The following is a 20,645-nucleotide window of genomic DNA, read 5'->3' on the forward strand; positions in this document are numbered from 1 at the left end:
AATATATAAGATAAAGAAAACTGGTTTTTAGAATTTTCCGTGCAATCATTTTAATTTTTTACGAGTTATCTCTTCATAAAAACCTCAGAGTTCAAGAAATAAATTTAAAAAAATTCTCGAATTAGTGATGCCGTCGAGATTTGCGCTTCGCAACATATTTTACGATTCATTATTATTCATATAGATGTATATATACATATATATAATAGTGTAAAGTCCCGTTATTGAACAAAGGGTCTGTTAAATTGATTTTTGTAGACATGCTGATTTCTCTACGATTTTTCCTACACCGTCCAATATTAATCGCAATCATAAATTTCTATTGGGCAACAATTAGGGTCCGAACGCACGAGGTTCAGCTTGAGAACTTAACCACTGTCTAAATCTACTCAAGTATTCAACTTACAAGCGATCTTAACTTGTCTATGACATTTATAAAATACATTTAATAGAAGAATGCTGTTTTAAAAATACCAAATAGTAATAATAAATTTTATCAAAATATAAAATTGAAATTTTGGTGCATGCAATGGATTTGTCATCTCCAAGTATTCATTCATTAACGTAAATATAGACCAAGAGCCTAATAATAAATTTTTATTATCTCATGTTACATTCGTTTACGTACTAAAGACATTTCGTTAAATTAATTAGTGAATGAATGATATGTGCATTATTGTTATATATAACTTGATATTTCACCTCGAATGTATATAAACCTAAATAGGAGAGGTACCATTTCAAATTAGTATATATGTGTATAAAGAACTCGATGTGTAATGGGGTATATATCAAATTTCAATTTGTTCCATTATTTATCTTAAAGTTAAAACACAAAACACAAAAGTAAATCTGGTTGAGTGCAACGAGCCGACATATCGCTTATAAATGATATTTTCCAAATAACGCGTGCTTAAAGAGAGATTTTACCTTTTACTTAGTAACACAGAGGAAGTGTGAAAAAAAGTTTAAAAAATATTAATCATAAAAAAATTATAAACAATAAATATATATATATATATATACTTTCGTAAATATATTTTCCCCTTTTAGTAAATCAGGCCATGTACAAAACGAACACTAGCTCTTGTTAGTCAAGACCACACAGTAATGTCAGGCGCTCCGACATTCAGACATACGATTCACGAGCGAAGCACGCGTTGTTTGCCGCGCAATTCAGTGTTTTGTGCGAACTTATACCCAGTGTTAGTGATTGTGCCTGTATTTCTGGTTTAAACAGAGGTATTTATTTCCTAAGTAGTTTTAAAGCCATTCTGTGGACAGTTCTAAATTTAAATTTTCATTTGACAACAGTTAAGATTAAGAACGTCACGGGACCTTGATTTTGTTTCTGAATATAATGTAGGTTGCGTCCTTGCCTTGAGGAGTGAGACATGGTTATTTTTGAATATTTTGTAAACAGATTCCTGTTCGTATTAAAAATGGTTTCCATTATTATTACAGCGACATATAAAATATGCGCAGCGTAAATAATGTATTACGTCAAAGAGGAAACTAGAGATCGTAAAAGGTGCGCATACACAGTTTTTAACGTGTAACTGATATATCAGACTGATAAGCAGGCACCTTATGTACCCCTAATTACATAAATATTTTCTTAACTTATAAAAACATAATTATGTAATTTATTAAACATTTTTAATTGATGTATAGCATACGACTTGGAATTAATAATTTTCTGGCATAAATACAATTAAATAAATTAGGAGAAATGTAGAAAAGTAACGCAAATATTTTTTAACAAATAAGCAGGCGAACTTAGCTTGTACAAATAAAATTAAAATTACTTATGTTACTCTAGTATTTATCACTATTTATTCGCTAACCATCGAATTATTTCATATATATTACAAAGGGTCCCTCAAGATAAGGCAGAACCTATACTTCATGCCAAGGCACCGGATATTATCGGATAAGCCTCTCGTCAGTATGTATTCTATAAAACATTTAGTTCTCTAGTTTGTGTATCTTTTCTATTCATGATAGTGAGAACTTTAATAGTAAAAATCATGTGTATTAGAATTAGATGTATCAAGCGTTCAGCGTGGGAGAGTTCGCCCACAAGTTTTACCGTAAACTATTATCGCGTTAACAAATATCAACCTTTTTATTACGTTCAACTACTCAAACGAACTTAAAGACCCGAGTGGGCGAGGGACTCTATTTGTATTTTATTGTAACTTTCAATAAGGCAGGGTTTATTCCTGCGATTTTATTGTTTTATATGTTAATTCTAGGTTTCTATGAGTTTATTACTTTTACAACCCAGAAACTCTAGGTTAGGGTATTCCCATATAATGGCAAAGAGGTCACGTAATTTCTTTTATCACCTCTATTGTTAATAAACATTATATTGTTATATACCAATAGATTAACTTATAATTTTCAGATAAAACAAAGATCAATATTAGTCAAAAGTTATAATGTTAAAAAAAAACATTTTACTTTGTTGATTTTTTTTTATTAAAGGGTAAGCAAACAGACATAAGGCTCATCTGTTGTTAAGTGATATCACTTATGGCCTATGGAAAAGCCAATGACAACAGGCTCACAAGCGCTTTACCGCCCTTTAAATATATAACAATATCTGTTACAAATATATACAATAAAATAATTTAATCCTAGTCAATCCTTAGTTGTAAGAACCTGCTCGCGTAAGCAGACCACTTTTTTCTCTACACGTTGTACTTATCTCGTATTGGATAATTCTATCTAATAATTTCAATAAAGTAATCCGACAAACTTAAACTGAGTATAACAATTAGTAATCTTATCAATCGTTAAAAAGTTTTGTTTACAGTAGGCCAAGATAAGGCACAACTAACAGTACCAAATGTGGTAGTGTGGGATTCTTGTGCCTACGTACCATACCTTCCTACTTCACCATACATGGAATCTCCTTACATAGTCGTTTGCTGACGAAATAACACTTCATTTGTTTTGATAAATACATTACTTTATTCTATTCGTGATAAGGCTTGTATGACAACAATTCACGGAAATAAAAATGTCAATAATACCATCTTGCTACGGGGCTTAAAGTTCACAGACTTTTAACACGCCCCTATGTTGTCCATTACTTAGATATGTTATTTATATACAGATATTATTAGTTTATTGTATACATAACCATTCTATAATACAAGTAATTTTTGCATTGCATCTCCTCTTGGGTCTTAAATAACTAAATTATATGTTATATATTTAAGGACATTATACAAAAATAAAAAGTAAATACATTATTTTTAACCTGCATAGTAATAACAGTAATAATAATTAAAAGTTGATAAACAGAAAATTTAAACCAGTTCAAAAAGTTAATCCCTGTGAAACCTTTAACACTGGCAGTATTTCTTCGCTGTATTGCGATACTTATACGTTAAGTGAGGCAAGCACCAGCTCTGGGCTATAGAGTTGAACCCCAAGAGCTGGAGGCGGAGGATTCTTATATTTGAACCGTTAATTATCTTCCGGCAGCGCCAGCTTTTGTGCTGGAGAGAGGACATATTTCATGTATATCAGTCGCACTATTTTACGTATAAAAATTATAACGCGTAAAAAGTATTTTTAGTAAGTTTTAATTTATACATAGAGCCATGACATAAAAACAAAAGCAGTCTTTATAAAATTATCAGTTATAAGAGGATTCATTGAATCATGGTTTGTGTGCAACTCGTTATCTTCCAATTAACAAAACTTAAATATAACCCAGTTGCGTTCAATCTGTTTGTTCTCTAATTGACGTGTTATTAGAGAGTAATTTTAAGTTTAAAGAAGCATTGTTATCAATTCTGAGCCAAGTCGTTGACCGCAATGCATTAACGGACCTTTTGATAAAACACAAATGCTTAAAAGTTGGTTCCTTATGGAATTCTGCTTATTTACTTATAATTAATCTGCTTTATTTTAAAAAAAAACTAAATATATTCCAAATCATACTTTTCACCACTATAAAAAACAGTGACGCTACAACTTTTTAGGTTTATATTTCTGTTTCGTGATCATAAGTTTCTTCTAATAGGCAAGCTCACCAGCTTTCTGTGCCTGACGTAAGCTGTTGACTATTTGGTTCTCAGGCATCTCTCCGGATTTTTACCTTCACCGAAAGAGTGAGCGATACATGCGTACATAGAAAGCCCATGCGACAGGCGGGGTTCGAAACCTCGACCTCAGGGTGAAAGCATGCTGGAGTCACTAGAGCAACTTACACACTTGGTATTTTCAATTTGAATTCGACAGCGAAAGTATAATTCTACATTAAATAACGTATAAAAGTGGGGAAAAAATACGCATTCTCTATGACATATTTACTTTACGTTGTCATGACAATGCATAGCATTACAAAGCATAGAGAATCAAATGTAGAAAATCAACAACAATAATACACAGAGTTATTTTATTGTTATTTAACATGTATTAAAACGGTAAACGCGGTAAACGAACCATGTATTGTTTATCTATGGTCATCCTAAATGCATCTCGCAATTACTAATGACTCACATCATGGATTGGATTACACATGTAGCGATGATGTCAGCATGGATAAAGGTCTTGAATTTACTGGGAATTTTAAAGACCTCTTTGTCATAATTATGCTTAGCTTTTTATTGATAAGGTATTGTGGTTATTGTGTGATTAACGTTGAATGAAAATGTTATTAATCTAGATAATTAGAATATTTACTTCTCTCTATTAACGAACTCTAAATATCATCTATTAATTATATCTTTAATTTTCAAATTAAACTATTGAACTTATCGAATTATATATTTATTTGCTCGCTCAACGAATAATATCGCAATACAACGAGGAATTGCTGCCAGCGTTTAAGGTACACTGCCACACGGACCAAACTTTTTAAATTTGTTTTAATTTTTACAAAGACATACTAACACTAGGTTAGACTAACACTGTATAGATTTGACCTTATAGGTGTATTTTTTCAGACAGTTGATTCGAATTAAATACAACTTTTATTAAAATTTAGTGATCCAAATCTATATTTATCAAATCTTTAAGCGGTACTTTTTTCACGTATTTTTCAACAAAGTAATATTTCTCCTTAATCTGGGGTCAAACGCGTAATCTCCCATTCCTTACTTAACAGTAGGTATCTCAGAATTGCATTAGCTTTTATAATATCTGTTACGTTTTCACCCTTGAACCGTTTTGAATGACACTTGATATTGGAGATAGAGTTGACCTTGCAAAAGTACACAGGTTAAAATAGGAGATGATAGTTTGTGTGTGAAGTTCGTCATTGTCTAGATTAGTTAGTCTAAATATGTTATGCTAAGTTTCAAATTGTATGAAAAATTAAATGGTATTAAGCACCGCTCCTCAAAGTCAAACTCAAACTCACTAACTTTATTCATATTGGTAAACGTGTAAACTTACGAACGTCAACACAAAAGCTGTTAAATTGGATCTAAATTTACATTTACTACGAGTTTGCAAGTCAAGGGTTAGGATCATTTAAATATTCCTCAAATTTATAAAAAAAACTTCTTTGGTTAATTAACGTTTAGGGAAAGTTTTGAATTTATTCAGTGATAATTATCTAATCTTGCTTGGGAGTTTGTTGTAAAAACGAATACAGTTTCCATATAAGGAGTGGTTTATTTTCTGGAGCCTGGTTGGTAGCCTAAAGCTAGATTTATGGTGAAAATAAAGACATCAATGAATTTTATGAATTTGTCTCAATATCGTATGTCAATGAAGAAAATTTTCTTTAATAGCTTTATTGAGTTATATAATAAACGAGTTGTCGGTGGTTAACCTTGGTACATAGTCAATGTTACGGTTTAACTTCGAGGTCTTTAACCATTTATGGTCGCTGACGCGTTGAATTCGTGGAACACGATGACGTGTTCTTTAACTAAAATTAAATGACGAATTAAAATATTTTTATTAGCCATTTATGAATCCAAGGCATTTTGCAAGGTTGGCTATGATCATGTTTTAGGGAAGTTTCTGTACCGGTTTCTGTTTGCCTTCGATTGAGTTGAGACTTAGGGCTATAACTCCCGTAAGTCAAAAACGTGAGAGCAGTGGCCTACTCGCTTTGCATCTCATCCCTGAAGTCGTACGTTGAATACTTATCTATCAATTCTCTCGCGTGCGCATGTAACCTGTCATGTCATGTCAGACAGATGAAACTTATCGGATTTTCATCGGGTTATATATTTGAATCTAAAGAAAATTAGGGTTTCTTTGCGATGTCTTAATTGCACGTAAGTAAGTGCGTATTAAGAATGAAAACTCTGTTGCTGCAGGGGATTCCGCGGCCCAAATGGGATGCTGGTAATTTCCAACAGTGATAACGATTTTTATGCTGAGTAGTTCTTCGACAGCCGTAGCGCTGATGTTAAACACATGTGTGTTACAAAAACTTAATATTGATACAAAGAGACCCATACATATTCTGTCGGAAGTAAGAATGAACTTATGTTAGTGACTTCTGACATTCAGAATATGTTAAACTTTTTAATAATTGTCAGAAACTTTTATATACGGCTTTTTTTGTATTATTACAGTATTTTTAAAAGAAAGCGTAAAAATGTATTTTTATATATGAGGTCAAGTTATTAATATAGCGTGTGGCTTTTGTTGGTTAAAACTCCCGCGCAGCTCTGTTTACAGTATTATGTGTGACATCATGCGGTCACGTCGCCCTTCGCCTTAATGCAATAACACATTTATATCCACTTTACATACAATAGTATTACATTATTAAAACTGATACGAAAGGAAATTTAATTTTGGATTAAGGAAATGTGATTGTTGGCGTATATTCCTTTGATTGGATATATATTACCTGTCCACATATCGTTAACATAATTTAGTAATCATCGTGTATAAACATGTGTACTTTTATTTTGTCCTTACACCTCTTTATTACCTCTATATTTACCTAAATTATCTAAAGCGAACAATGTAACAATTTTTTAAAAATAGTGGTCACGCATTACTGGATCACTCGCCTCCATGGCTTTGTGCGTAACGTGTAACGTGTTTGTGTGTTATAATTGAAGATTTGGATGAAACTAGTATAAAGCTCGTTTTTTAAATATAATTCTAGATAATTCCCCGACTATGTAGTCGTCGGAGGAAGTAAATAGCTTACGTAAATGGTATTGTTAACCCGAATGATTAAACACTACTATCAATTTCTTATAACAACTTTTTGTATGACTTTTACAGGAAATCCCAAAAAGATGCCTCTTAACCTATTGTTGAACATTATTTCCTTTAAATTCGTTTCCCTTTGGTCCCATAGCTTGTGTTATACCTGTCGTATCCAAACATTTGACAGTCGGTCAGAATATGTCACACTGTCTCAGCTCACAGCTGTATTGCTACAAGGCCAGGCAGCACTTTGTCTAACCCAGAACCTGTAAAGATACGACAAGAATCCACCGTGACCTGTCAACATCTGGGTAATCAATCCCGTCGGTTTCTTTGTTTAATTGTCGAAAACGCCGAAACAAAATTTGGAAAGAATAACTTAAAAATAAAGCCTTTTTGTTTATAATCTTTACAATTGTTAACAATATACTGTTTAAATTTTATATATCCATTTTTTACTGGTTGCTCGTTATCCTAATTTTCTTTAAGTGAAAGAGAAATTAACATTTAAAGATGAAACTATTTATCAATTAAGACTTATTTATGCATACAAATTAAAAATATATAACACTTATACCACCCTTTAAACTGGGGCCTACGGCTGGAACTATGTGATATACGAGGAAAAGCATAAATAATTACGTAGATGTAAAGGCCTGATGTAGGCCTCGAAAAATCCAATTGACCTTCGGAACAATGCCAAAAGTCAAAGAACCTAAGATACACTTGACAACGTGTTGCCAATTACTAAAATAACCGCTTGTTAGTCATGTCTATTAGAATAATCATTTTATTTCACATATATTAAAAACTGAATTAATTGCATGCTTGAGAAAAGCAAAACGCTTTATTCAATTAATGTAATTACAAAACTATTTAAAAATGGTTTGGCTTCGGACTAAGACACACGTTTAACACGTTTTGATTTTTTCATTACGTAGCCCCTGCCCTCAAAGGTTGCAGGGGTATGTGAGACTCGAGCCACGCCAAAATCTCTGCTATTCAGAGACTGGGTGAACAATATCCACTAAAACCACCTCAAGTAGTTCCTACAAAGCCATGTTTCAGAGGCTTCGGGGTATCTGTCGCATTCTACCGGGACTTCAACGGCACGGACTATGCCCTGGGAATCCCCGCGTTTTATTCAGTTTGTCGTCACTCTGACCCGCGTATTCCATTTCCCTAGATACTTTAATTGGCTTTGGCGTAGTATTTTAGATACAAAATTAAATAAAATACAGATTTACAATAATCTTATCAATGTTAATTTTAATAACTAAATTAGTTATTTATTTTATTATAATTTAATTATTACTCTTAATTCTTAATAACTACACCTTAAATCTTATTCAAAGTTTGTGACTGTTTATATTTTTTAATAAAATTAAAAACTTGATATATTTTACCTTACTTTAATTTTAATTCAATAAGCGTTGGTATCGGTATGAACGATATTTCTATAAGAGTATCGGCAAAAATGCGTATCGATGCATCCCTAACTATTACTTATTAATATCTGATGAGAATCATGTTGATAGTTACTTGGAGCTTTGTATTAAATATTAATTGGTCTATAAGTTTTTCTCTTCGTAATTGAAATAGAAATTTTAAAATAGTTTAACCAACTTCGAATTCGACGCTTGCTTTTTGTTTTATATAGTACCAATAATAATTATTTACTTTAAAACTTTTAAGTGCATTTTGCATTTCGTTTATTTTAAAATTTTACATATTCTATTTCAATACGTAATTTATGGGCAGCTTCCTACTATGGCTGGCTTACGTAATGTTACAAACAAAGGCCGCGTATACGCAGCCCCGCCCGTTACGATTAATGGATCCGTGCCTTGATTTACTAACTATCTATTTACATCTGTTATAAGTGTGTTATGCATGTAAGCTGTTGAATTAATATTGACCGAACGTTATTAATTTGTTGTACAATTATATTGTGTGTAATAATAGAGCAGTGTTGGTCTAGTGGCTTCAGCATACGACTCTCATCTGTGAGGTCGTAGGTTCGATCCCCGGTTGTGCACCAATGGACTTTCTTTCTATGTGCGCATTTAACATTCGCTCGAACGGTGAAGGAAAACATCAACAACATAAATCAATGGCGCTCCAAACTTTTAAGGTCTGGGGCTCAGATTTCTGTATCTGTTTCATGATCATTTGTTAATCGAATGGGCAAGTAGGTGATCAGCCTTCTGTGCCTGACACTCCTTAACTATACTGGGTCTGAGGCTTGCGAGTTTTTTCACGATGTATTCTTTCATCGTACGAGCGAGTTCTATGCGAAGTCACACACTGAAGCCAAATAGGCCAGTCAGGTAGACACCCAGGTCTGTTATAGGTATGATATAGACAGGCATAGATACCTTTGTCGGTGAATATGGACTATTCCCGTTGTTTATAAAGCCTTAATCGGTCTTACTGCACTCTATTGATTAAAGTATGGAAAGAAAATATTACTTTAACCATATCATAAAACATTTAAATTCGCATTATTAGCTCTTAATTTAATAACAGCAATTTTCCAAGATATTTATAAAAATAATATTGTACAAAATGTCCCTATGGTAAGCGACATTTGCTAGCGATTTTTAGTACTCCTTAATTTGGACAATTTAGGTTGTGTTTTTGTATTTTAAAAGCAGAAACAATTGATAAAAAACTGTACTATGCGTGTGATTGTAAAACTTTACAGTTGAAAATAATACATAATAAGTTAAGAATAGAATGTTCGCTTCGTGCTTTAGAGCAACTGAGACTGGTTAGCAAATGCCACCAACAGTAATTCTGTTTATCTGTCTGAAACTGATAAAGTATTCTTTCGTCTTTATATATCAAATTTTGTCCCTCATAAACCAAAAAAACTACTACTTTAGCTAAAACTGTGCAATAATTTTTTAAACTATTTAGACATAGGCATAGACATAACATGTATAACTTAAACACACAAAATAATGATAATAGTAATCAAAAAAGAAAAATATTAGAATGTTATGGAAAGAAAAAAGTAATAATATACATTTTAAGTGGTCACAGCACTGGTCATTCTGCCAGATACCACAGATGCAAAAAAAGGAAAATAATGTAATAATAAAAATAGTAAAAAGATGAATAATAGTAAAGAATCTCCCACGTACATGACTAATCTTAATAAACGTATCCGCCAGTCGGAATCGGTCTGAAGAGTCTCTTAAGCTATATTGGACCCATTCAGAAATTCGCGATTACCCTTTAGATTTATTTTCCTAAATATTACCATTCGGTAATGGGTTTGTAAAAGATCGGGCGCGGCGAATCTGTACTAAAAGCTACAAAGTAACATTAGGGTTCTATAATGGAATTAGGTCAAATGGTCAAGGACATCGTATAACATTTACGCCGTCTTTTAGCTTCAGTTTATCACTGATTTTTGTAAAAGATAAAAGACATTGCCACGTATTCTCGTAGGTTAATCAAATATATTAAATGTTAGGCGCCATTTTAGATGTACCGGTGACCACAGAGACAATCCAGTATTTCCGAATCGATGTTTAAAAACCTGGTAACGTCACTGTCAGTCTTCTGACAGTGTGTGTCCATGGGCGTCGGTATCATTTAACATCAGGTGAGCCTCTTGCCCGTTTTTCCTTTGTGCTATAAAAATGTTGTTATCCTTGAATAACGTACCATCATCGAAATATAGTGAAATGTATGAATTAGGGGACTGCTATGGGGACCGATTGTTTCTTTTAAATATAATCATAGTAACGGATAAATATAACAAAAATATGTACGTAATATATTTTATGCATATTAATAACAGCGACAGTTTCCCTTATGTGTGCATCATACAGAAAGCAGGCCCAGTACTTTGTACACTTAACGAGTGTCTTTACTAGGTACATGCAACGAGATATTAAAGATGCTTTTATAATATTATTTAAAATTAAACAGTATTTCCTATTAGACTTGATGTCACAAAAATTAAATTATACGAAATTTTTGTTAGTTATAATGACATTATTACATCCGTGAAATCAAATATTAAGTAGATAAAGACGAAGCAATAAAAATATAAAAACAACTACACTCATATGACCTACTAATGATAATATAGGTTATTTTTATAAAGCTTTACGCAAACACGCGTTGGTAATGGGTTTGTGATCTGGATATTTAAAATAGATTTAAATTATCGAATGTATGTGGGCATTATTATTTCGCAACAACATTCCATTCCAGAATTAGCAATTAGTCAATCGATTCTGGACGTCAATCATTATTAATAGCGTACACAATTGACAAACGAATTCCGGTATTCAAATGGCCCTTTATAATATATCCCTGTATAAACCACAGTTTATAAATTTTAATAAGAAAATTAAAAACAAATTATCTCGCCAATTCGAAAGTTAATATTTAAATTTAGAATACTAAATGAACCGGATATGGAACGGTGAAAGTATTTAATAGAATTCGATGTATCCTAATATAAATGACACAGACTATGATTTATTTTTTATTTTACCTTAAAATATAATATAAGGCGTATAATAACTATATAGATCTCTTAAAACAAATCATAAACCTTAGTTTAAGATTTATAATATTTTTGTTTCAGGTATCATGATATAAAGAACATTCGATAAACACAAAATACCAAAATGAAGAGATTGCAAACTTTTTGTTGTTGTGCGTCCACGCGGACTGGCTCCATCATCACAGCATGTCTTGGAATAATCCTGGCAATAGCTACAATTATTATGATATGGGTTCTCGACAGGCATAATGTATCCTACAGGACATTTATATTCGCTGAAGACTTTGACAAGAAACTTGCCGACATGGACAGTATGTATAATTAAATATAGCCATTTATTAGGACTTTGTAATTATTTCAACAATTAGTTTAAACAAACGAACTTACATTTCCTTATAATAATTAAGCGGATCTAACATGTCTTTAATAAAAAAAAACTATGTAATTGTAAATCTAAACCATTCTCGAATCCACTTGAAACCACACAAATTTCAACTTAATCAATCCAGCTATGGAAGAGTTTTTTATTACAAACTCACTCACAGCATATATATAATGATGGTTTAAGAAAAAAATTTCTCGGTTACAGGGTTTTAAGGTATTTTTGATACGAAACATTGGTTTTTTGATACCTCTTTGTATGATTATTAAAAATTGCTAAAAATCAGTAATCTATATAGTAGTTATTTATTTTGTGGGGCGTTAAAGTTTACCGTTCTATATAATTAAAATGAATCGCAAAATATGTTGCGGAGCACAAAAATCTAAGACGGCTGGACCAATACGAATATATTTATGAATTATTTCTATAAGTTTAAGAAAGATTTTAAAGAGAAAAATAAATTTAAAAGGTTTAACTTTATTAAAAAAGTGCCGGAGAATTTATTCTCTTTTCTTCCGTTCTACGCCCCTGATTTGAGAACTGGTAGTAAGTGTAAAATTAGAAGCATTGTATATACATTTATGTTTTTGACGTTCATAAGTGTTCATTGTGTTACTTATATGAATAAATGATTTTTTTTATTTAGCGCGTATAGTCTCTATAGGGTAGCATAGCATAATATTCCTCTTCCGCGTCTGTCATACTCGCGGTAAACTCAAATATCACTTCACGGATTGTCATGCAGTTCTTCACCATTATATAGAACGATTAATAAGGATTTATTTAGTATATAATTTGTCGAGCTTTATTACAGGTCAATAGTTTTTACAAATCTTCGTATATTTAATAAATATTCTTCTTTCAGTTCCAAGGATAATATTAACAATCAACCTGTGTTTTACCGTCCTCATCTGTGGCCTTCTAATCATAGCAGTTTTAAAGGTAAGGTTTTAAAGGACTACCATCTGTATTATTGAGTTAAGTCTGTAAAAAATTTGGGACCACGGCATCATTGCCCCTGTTCACCGTCTTTAAATGACAGCTTCATTGACAGAAACGAATTAATTCATAAAATCGCGATCTAATAAAAATGATAGTATTTAATTTCACTGTCTAGAAGACTTATTTTATGTAACCCAAATACTGGGGAGTATTTTTTTTGTTTATTTATTAGACCATATTATTTATTGACAAACTGATCAATATAACATACAAAATTAATAGAATTTTAAGATATTTAATTGTTTTTTTTCTTTTCCGTATGCAAGACATCGTACTCGGTAAGAATTTTATTACGTTTGTTATTATGCAGTGTATATGCACGCCTGTTAAATGTGTAGTCACACAGCATGCAAAGATGTTTACACATTCAGATTGCGTTAGATTAGTACTCATACATATATTGCATACTTAATATTGTGTTAAGACAGGCCCCCCATATTGGTACAAAATTAAAATTAACAAAAACATTATGCTATTAGATTAGTTTAAATTCCAACACACAGATATACAGTATTTATAATATTCTTAACCTACATGGCAATAATACAATTTAAAATATATAAATATAGTAAAATTGTACCTTCAATGCTGGCAGCAATTCGTCATTGTAAAAGTATTGCGATAATTATTTGTTGAGCGAGGAAAGCTTTGAGGTCGACGATTTTTCTTCCAGGCGCCAACTGAAATCTTTAATTAAATGCAATTATATTAACTGTTTGTGAATAAAAATGTTACTATAGCCTAGAGCATGATCTTCGTAACTATTTCTTGCCAAAACCACCATGGCGAAGCAAAAACACTGCACGTGTATGATAGTAACTTTACAATCACTAGAAATTGTCCCGACTAGCGATCGGACGTTAGATATTGAAATGTGGCATGTCTATGTAGTTCAACTTTACTTAAATTGAAAAATATGTTAATAAAGAGCTAAATATTATAAAAAAAGTTTATGCATTCGCTGTCTGGCATAGTTCTCATCACAAAACATGAGAGCCTCCAGCCCGTTTGTCGCGTTCTATAAAAGATAATATCAAAAATATTAGTTGAGATACAAATTGTTAAGAAATCTTACGAATGAATTATATAATTAATTTTTATTTGATTTATGTTCAGAAGACAACCTGCCCACAAAACTGGTTGCTAAAGAAAAATGTATCTTAGTTGTTTTGTTTACATACATAGATATAATTGCTCTTTGTTTTGTAAATTACGTTCACTGAATAAAGGCTTTATTTATTCGTTAAACAAAATACTATCATTTTAAATTCTGACATCGTACACAAAGAAAGTTGACAGTGAAAACAAGCAAGTGTAGATTTTGATACCACCTAACAATCATATGGTATGGATGGGACCTCATAAAAATTGTGATATTATTTTCCAGAGACGATCCTGGTTAATGCTACCCTGGGTGGTGTTAGGTATAGTACTGGCAATCGGGCTTCTGATTAGTATCCTTCATACCTCTATCACATATTACTTGGATGAGCAAGACCGGACTATTCTCGCCACGTTTATATTGATTGGTGGACTAATATATTTATGTAAGTATATCCTCTACACCTGGATTTGACTTAATTATTTTTCTAGGTGGGGCAGAGCGCCTCCACAATGATTTGCTATTGCGTTCTTTCTTTCTCACTTCATTCACAATCATGACCTTCACCATGAATGCTCATCGGTTATACCTTTAACCTGTCGCTTCTCTACTCCTGGATTTGGTCCATTTGTCGGACAGACGAGGCTTCCTTAACTCCACTTCACTATCCACGGTTGTGTTGCCTCCTCATAAGCCGTTTTACATTAATAACCAAACCACCCATTCCCATAGTGTTGACAATATTTAAAGAATATATTTATACACGAATGTATATGATAACAGAATTTACACCTTTTCTTGTGTAATTTTTATTTATTTGATCAAAATCAATCATGACTGCTTTCTCCATAATACAAACTGTACTATTTAAACCAGTTTAAACAGCATAAATTGTAAAGGTTTTGAAATAAAACTTTAGATAATATGGTATCGAAACGAAAACGCTTTTATATTTTAATGCAACAGTATAAAATCGTATTCACATAGATCTAAAGTGTAAAAATTTACTGAATCTTATATTTTTTCAGGCATATATTTGTACCTGTGGGCGATTGTGTTCAGCCACTACCTAGATGTTCGCGACGAGGAAGAGCGCGGAAGATATAGAAAGGCGCCTTACAAACGATAAACCAATTCATTTTAATTTATTTTTGTGACTGACGTATGCTTATTTAATTAACAACTAAGATATTGTATTTAGCATATAATTTAAAACAGCGTTGTTTCAAATATGTTTACGTGAAGTTGTATACACCAAAAATAATTTAAATTAGTTATTTTTCTTTTCTCACAAAGGTAAATGCATGTCTGTGTGATAAATACAAAAAGCTCCTAGCAACACGTAAACTTAAACTTAACATGACTAAAAGAGATTCCACGTGTAATGAAAGAAAATTTGTACACATTCTTATTGAAAAATTGATCTACTTATCCAGGAAACTATTTAAGTCTGGCTTCCATACGTCAAAACTCGTGACTAGGCCTTCCACATGGAGTTAACCAATTGTTTACCTTGTTAGTGACCGTGTGACTCGCGGTTCCAGTTTTATATGGAATACAAAAATAAATTCATATTCATTATACATTCAATGCAACTTTTCAAAGCAACACCGTAATAAATAGTTACTATTATGGAGTACAAACAAAGTGCCTTAAGTTACCTAATACTGAGTACGACTCTTGTATGTCAAAAACGTATTGGATTTGTTATACAGGAGTCATACTTGCTCCATTTATTACCCTTATTGGTTTATATTGGTAACTGATATTACGATTCCGAATACTGTCCAAAGCATGATGAATTTAAAAAATATAACTATATTATGTACAAAGCGTAACAATTACATTGCAGAGTTTTACTTTAATAGTTATAAGTAAATATATTTTGATTTTATAATTATGTTGAGTGTATGTAATGTTAATTAATAATAAATTTGGACTTTTTTATTGTTTTTTTTCCTTAAAAAGAATTAATTTAGTTTACTTATAAAAGAGATAAGAGAGTATTATGATTGTAAGCAGTTATCAGTAAAGTAAGCTGTGTTTTTTTATCACAGTCTAAACACAATTTGACACTCTTAAGTTAAAAAGATTTCTTTCCATAAGTCAGTAATGATTTTACCTACTGATAATACAGTGTCAAGATAATAATACAAATAATATTATGCTTATCTTTACAAGCGTTATATTGAGATAACAGCACTTAAAAATATTTTCTTGTCGTATCGTAAATGTCAGAGGTCTTACAAACAAGCCTAGTACCAGTTCCGCGGCGAAAACAAAAAGTGGTTGATTATATTATTCTAACCTTAAAATTTATTGAATAAATAGCTTGCGTATCGTTAATACTTAAAATGGAAGTTTCTTTTAAAGGAAAAAGAGTGCTCGTAACGGGAGCTGGACAAGGTAAGTCTTGTACTTAAAACAAATATTCATACTTTTAATACGTTGGGTTATAATAATTAATAAGTGTAAGAAATAAGTTTGAGTGTATATAAATAGAAATCTTTATCGTAAATAAAATATTTCCTTTACTGAATTTTAATTTTAGAATATTAGAATTTAGAAAATGTATGTCAATTCTTACTATGTGATTATTTAATTCAAATTTACAATAGTAATACATTCCGTAATGAATTATTACAGGGATCGGTCGTGCCATAGCCATAGACTTATGGCGCGCCGGCGCAAAAGTTGTGGCTCTGTCCCGAACAAGATCTCACCTCGAGAGCCTGCAGAATGAGTACCCATCCATAACCATAGTCGAAGTAGACGTGGCTGACTGGGAGAAAACTAGAAATGTAGTGGAATCGCTAGGGCACTTTGATGCTCTAGTTAACAATGCAGCTGTAGCAGTATGTCAACCGTTTCTGGACTGTACGCCTGATGCTTTCGATCTGTAAGTGGTATAAAGTTTTTCCATACCGCTAGTTGTTCTCCCAAAGTAGTCCTTGGGCCATTAATAGTTAGAGTACTGTTGCGAAATCATTTTGTTTATTGGAATATTTTCGATAGTACCAATTCTTAAAGGGCCGGCAACGTATTCGCGATCCTCTGATATGGTCCATGGGTGATACCACTTAAACTTCAGATGAGCCTCCAGTCCGGTTGCGCCCTGTTCTATAAAAAAATTGGAACTATAACGTTGACGTTCTGCGAGCAGTATTTCCGAGTACACGAGTGATACACATACTATGTATCTAAAAGAAGCACTTGAAGCTTTAGGGCTGACCAGACACTGGTTTGACTAGTTGTAAATATTCCCTTTAGTTCCCTTCCCTTTTAATGGAAAGGGAATTTCTTATACTTAATTTCTTATACTAAAAATAAACTCATATTTTTATAATATTTGCCTACTAAATTACACTTAGCAAAATCATGGCCGGACGTATATGATCAATAAATTTTGTTACGTTGCCTGCTGTCAGGCATTTCTAGAATTTGTTTACGTTGTAGAATTTTAAGTCATTTACACGAATGAATTTGTACTCGTAATGTACATGTAATCAAATAATATTTATTTGATCCTGCTAATTCAGTAATATGAGCAGTGTTGGCCTAGTGGCTTCAGCGTGCGTGCAATTCTCATCCCTGAGGTAGTTAGTTCGATTCCTTGCTATGCAACAATGGATTTTCTTTCTATGTGTGCATTTAACATTAGCTCGAACGGTGAAGGAAACCGGCTTGCCTTAGACCCAAAAAGTCGACGGCGTGTGTCAGGCATAGAAGGCTGGTCACCTACTTGCCTCTTCGATTAACATGAAGACCTAAAAAGGTTGTAGCGCCATTGATTTATTATTTTATTATATTTTTAAAAGGATGTCAAATGTGAACGTAAAATCGATCATTAATATCAGTCAAGTCGTTGCTAAGAAGATGATAGAGAATAATACAAAAGGAGCTATTGTCAACATTTCTTCCCAGGCTTCGAAGGTAAGTACATTATACAATCATCCAATCTAATTGGAATTAAATATACTATACAAAGTAGAAATTTTTCTTAAGCAGTGTTGGCGTAGTGATTTTTAGCGTGCGACTCGCATGCCTGAGGTCGTTGGTTCGATCCCCGGCTGTCCAATAGAGTTTCTATCTATGTGCGCATTTAACACTCGCTCGTGCTGAAAAGTCGACGGTGTGTATCACACACAGAAGGTTGATCACCTACTTGGTCATTTGATCACAGAACAGATAAAATAATCTAATACCCAGACATAAATGTTTGTAGTGCCATCGTATATAATATATATATATAGGTATATACTATATTTCTACCTTTTTTATTGATGTAAATGAATGGAGGCATGTAGGCCTCATCAACGATTTCTGGTTTAGTTACGATATTATCCTTCAGCGTATGAGCAACAGTTAATTGCTAACATTTTTAACAGGATTAAAGCTATTTGTATTATTATAAACTTATAATTATTTACATTTAAAATTATATAAATAATTATAAATTTAAACTGTATGTTAACCAAAGACAATACTAAGAGATAATCAGTCTGTGTACCATTAACTGATGTCATCTGGAACATGATGTGATGGTTGCAGCCCTTACAAACGTTGTGTAATACAACAAAAAAAACTTGGCGATTAAAAAGTGTGGCGGATAGTTTATTGCCAGTTCTTCTCTTCCGTTCTACGCCCTTGATTTGGGAACTGCCAGTAAATGTAAAATTAGAAGCATTTAATGTATATTTCTTTTTATTGACGTTCATAAGTGTACATTGTTACCTATATGAATAAATGATTTTTGACTTTGACTTCGAACATACACAATCTGTTTTCAGGCTGCATTAAAAGATCACACCATATATTCAGCGTCAAAAGCTGGTTTGGATGCAATTACTCGGGCCATGGCGTTGGAGTTAGGGCCGTATGGGATAAGAACAAATGCTGTTAATCCTACAGTGACCATGACTGCAATGGCGCAAGTTGGGTGGTCGGATCCTGAAAAAGCGGACGCAATGCTTTCGAAGATACCTCTAGGAAGGTAAGATCTTCACGAATTGGTAAAACAAATTTCAATTGTTTATTTTAAATTTCATGAGATAAAAATGAGATATGTTATCTCAGTGTCATACATATCACGCATTGTAATGAAACCCAACGTATAAATGTAATCACAACATACAGTAATTTAATCTTAAACGTCTGATGACCATTTTATCTAAATTTGATTTAAAACCTTTAGTTAAAGCGCAATACAACTACGATTAAGTATCACAGAAGCAAAAGATCACTTGGCCCTTCATCGACCAGATAGACTGATAAAGTTAAAGATTCATCGTCCTGAAAACTATACATTGTTAAGAGGTGTAACAGATTGTCCTCTCCAGATGTTTCCTTGTCCAATTCCCTAATCTATTCCATAATCCACGTGAATATAAAATACATAGTCAACCGAATTCCAAGTAATGTAACATTTCAGATTTGCACATGTATCTGAAGTGTCAGATGTAGTACTTTACCTTCTCAGTGACAAAGCAAGTATGATTAACGGAGTAGAAATGCCCATCGATGGAGGTTTTTTAGCAACATAAACAGCTTATATTAAATAATATTTATATGAAGATTACTATAAACAATGCTGTGCTAATAAACAATTTTACTTTGAGATTCTTATTCTTTTTATTCCGATTAAAAAATATTTATAGATATATGTCAGGCAAAGCTCCGATTATCAGGAAATATTCTGAACGAGCCAATTGATTTTATTCTTGCTTTGGTTAATAATTGAGCTTCCTTCCATTAGTTTTAAGAATCAGAATGTATTTTGATTAGATTTTTTTTGTTATTAATTGTTTCAAAATTTAGAATCATTACTTACTAACTATGGCCAGTGTATGACAGCATAATATGTAGAAAGTAGAAAGCTAGTTTTGTATGAAAATGACAATTTCATACAAATCTAGTATTCGACTTTCTAAATACACTACTGTTAATGCATATGGGCTAAACCCCCAGGGAACGCAGGGTTTAGTGATTGAGTAATGTATCAGTGGAACATTGTATTGATGAGACATTAGACCGAGTTGGTTCCATGTCATTTATGGTCGAGTTGATTGTGATTAAAAGTGAGATCGGTGCCGTCTTATAATTTAAGCTAAAAGATTTATCTGTAATGTTAAAAGGAATCCATCTAAATTAAACTGTACGATAGTTATTAGTGTCTTTTGCGCTCCTACATACGTCCATATCTGTGGACGGAAGATATATCTTCCCGACATATGTAATAAATCAGCTCATAAATGGATTAAATCTAGTATGGTGGAGGAAAGTTAGGGCATATTCTTTATGAGATTAAACCTAAAAACGACCCAAGTAATCACTCTAGTCTAATTATGGATCAGGAACGTCTCTGGGGCCTTCGGGCTGGCGAGTACTGGTCATAGACCCCTTAGTTCAGAGGAAAGCCAGCACCTTCCTTCCTTATCTATAAAATATATTTGTAGATCTAAGAATCTAAGAAATATAGA

At 32.4% G+C, this 20,645-nt stretch overlaps 2 protein-coding genes across 3 annotated transcripts; both read left to right on the forward strand.

The window, feature by feature from the left end:
• Positions 1-1,101: 1,101 nt before the first annotated feature.
• LOC123715355 lies at positions 1,102-16,099 on the forward strand. Of its 2 annotated transcripts, XM_045670329.1 has the most exons (6): positions 1,102-1,242; positions 11,762-11,991; positions 12,928-13,004; positions 13,331-13,342; positions 14,452-14,611; positions 15,195-16,099. In XM_045670329.1, the coding sequence occupies exons 2-6, from the start codon at positions 11,805-11,807 to the stop codon at positions 15,293-15,295; spliced, it is 537 nt and encodes a 178-aa protein (XP_045526285.1). In that variant the 5' UTR covers positions 1,102-1,242; positions 11,762-11,804; the 3' UTR covers positions 15,296-16,099. The 2 variants fall into 2 exon arrangements, with proteins under 2 accessions (XP_045526285.1, XP_045526286.1); XM_045670330.1 differs by lacking the exon at positions 13,331-13,342 and having other exon boundaries at positions 15,195-16,097.
• A 233-nt stretch (positions 16,100-16,332) lies between these two features.
• On the forward strand, positions 16,333-19,783 carry LOC123715168 (L-xylulose reductase-like). Its single transcript, XM_045670038.1, has 5 exons — positions 16,333-16,572; positions 16,813-17,065; positions 17,985-18,099; positions 18,957-19,159; positions 19,598-19,783. Exons 1-5 carry the CDS (start codon positions 16,521-16,523, stop codon positions 19,707-19,709), a joined length of 735 nt encoding a protein of 244 aa, XP_045525994.1. The 5' UTR covers positions 16,333-16,520; the 3' UTR covers positions 19,710-19,783.
• Positions 19,784-20,645: the final 862 nt, after the last annotated feature.

Source organism: Pieris brassicae, chromosome 10, assembly GCF_905147105.1.
Source record: "Pieris brassicae chromosome 10, ilPieBrab1.1, whole genome shotgun sequence".
Taxonomy (NCBI): domain Eukaryota; kingdom Metazoa; phylum Arthropoda; class Insecta; order Lepidoptera; family Pieridae; genus Pieris; species Pieris brassicae.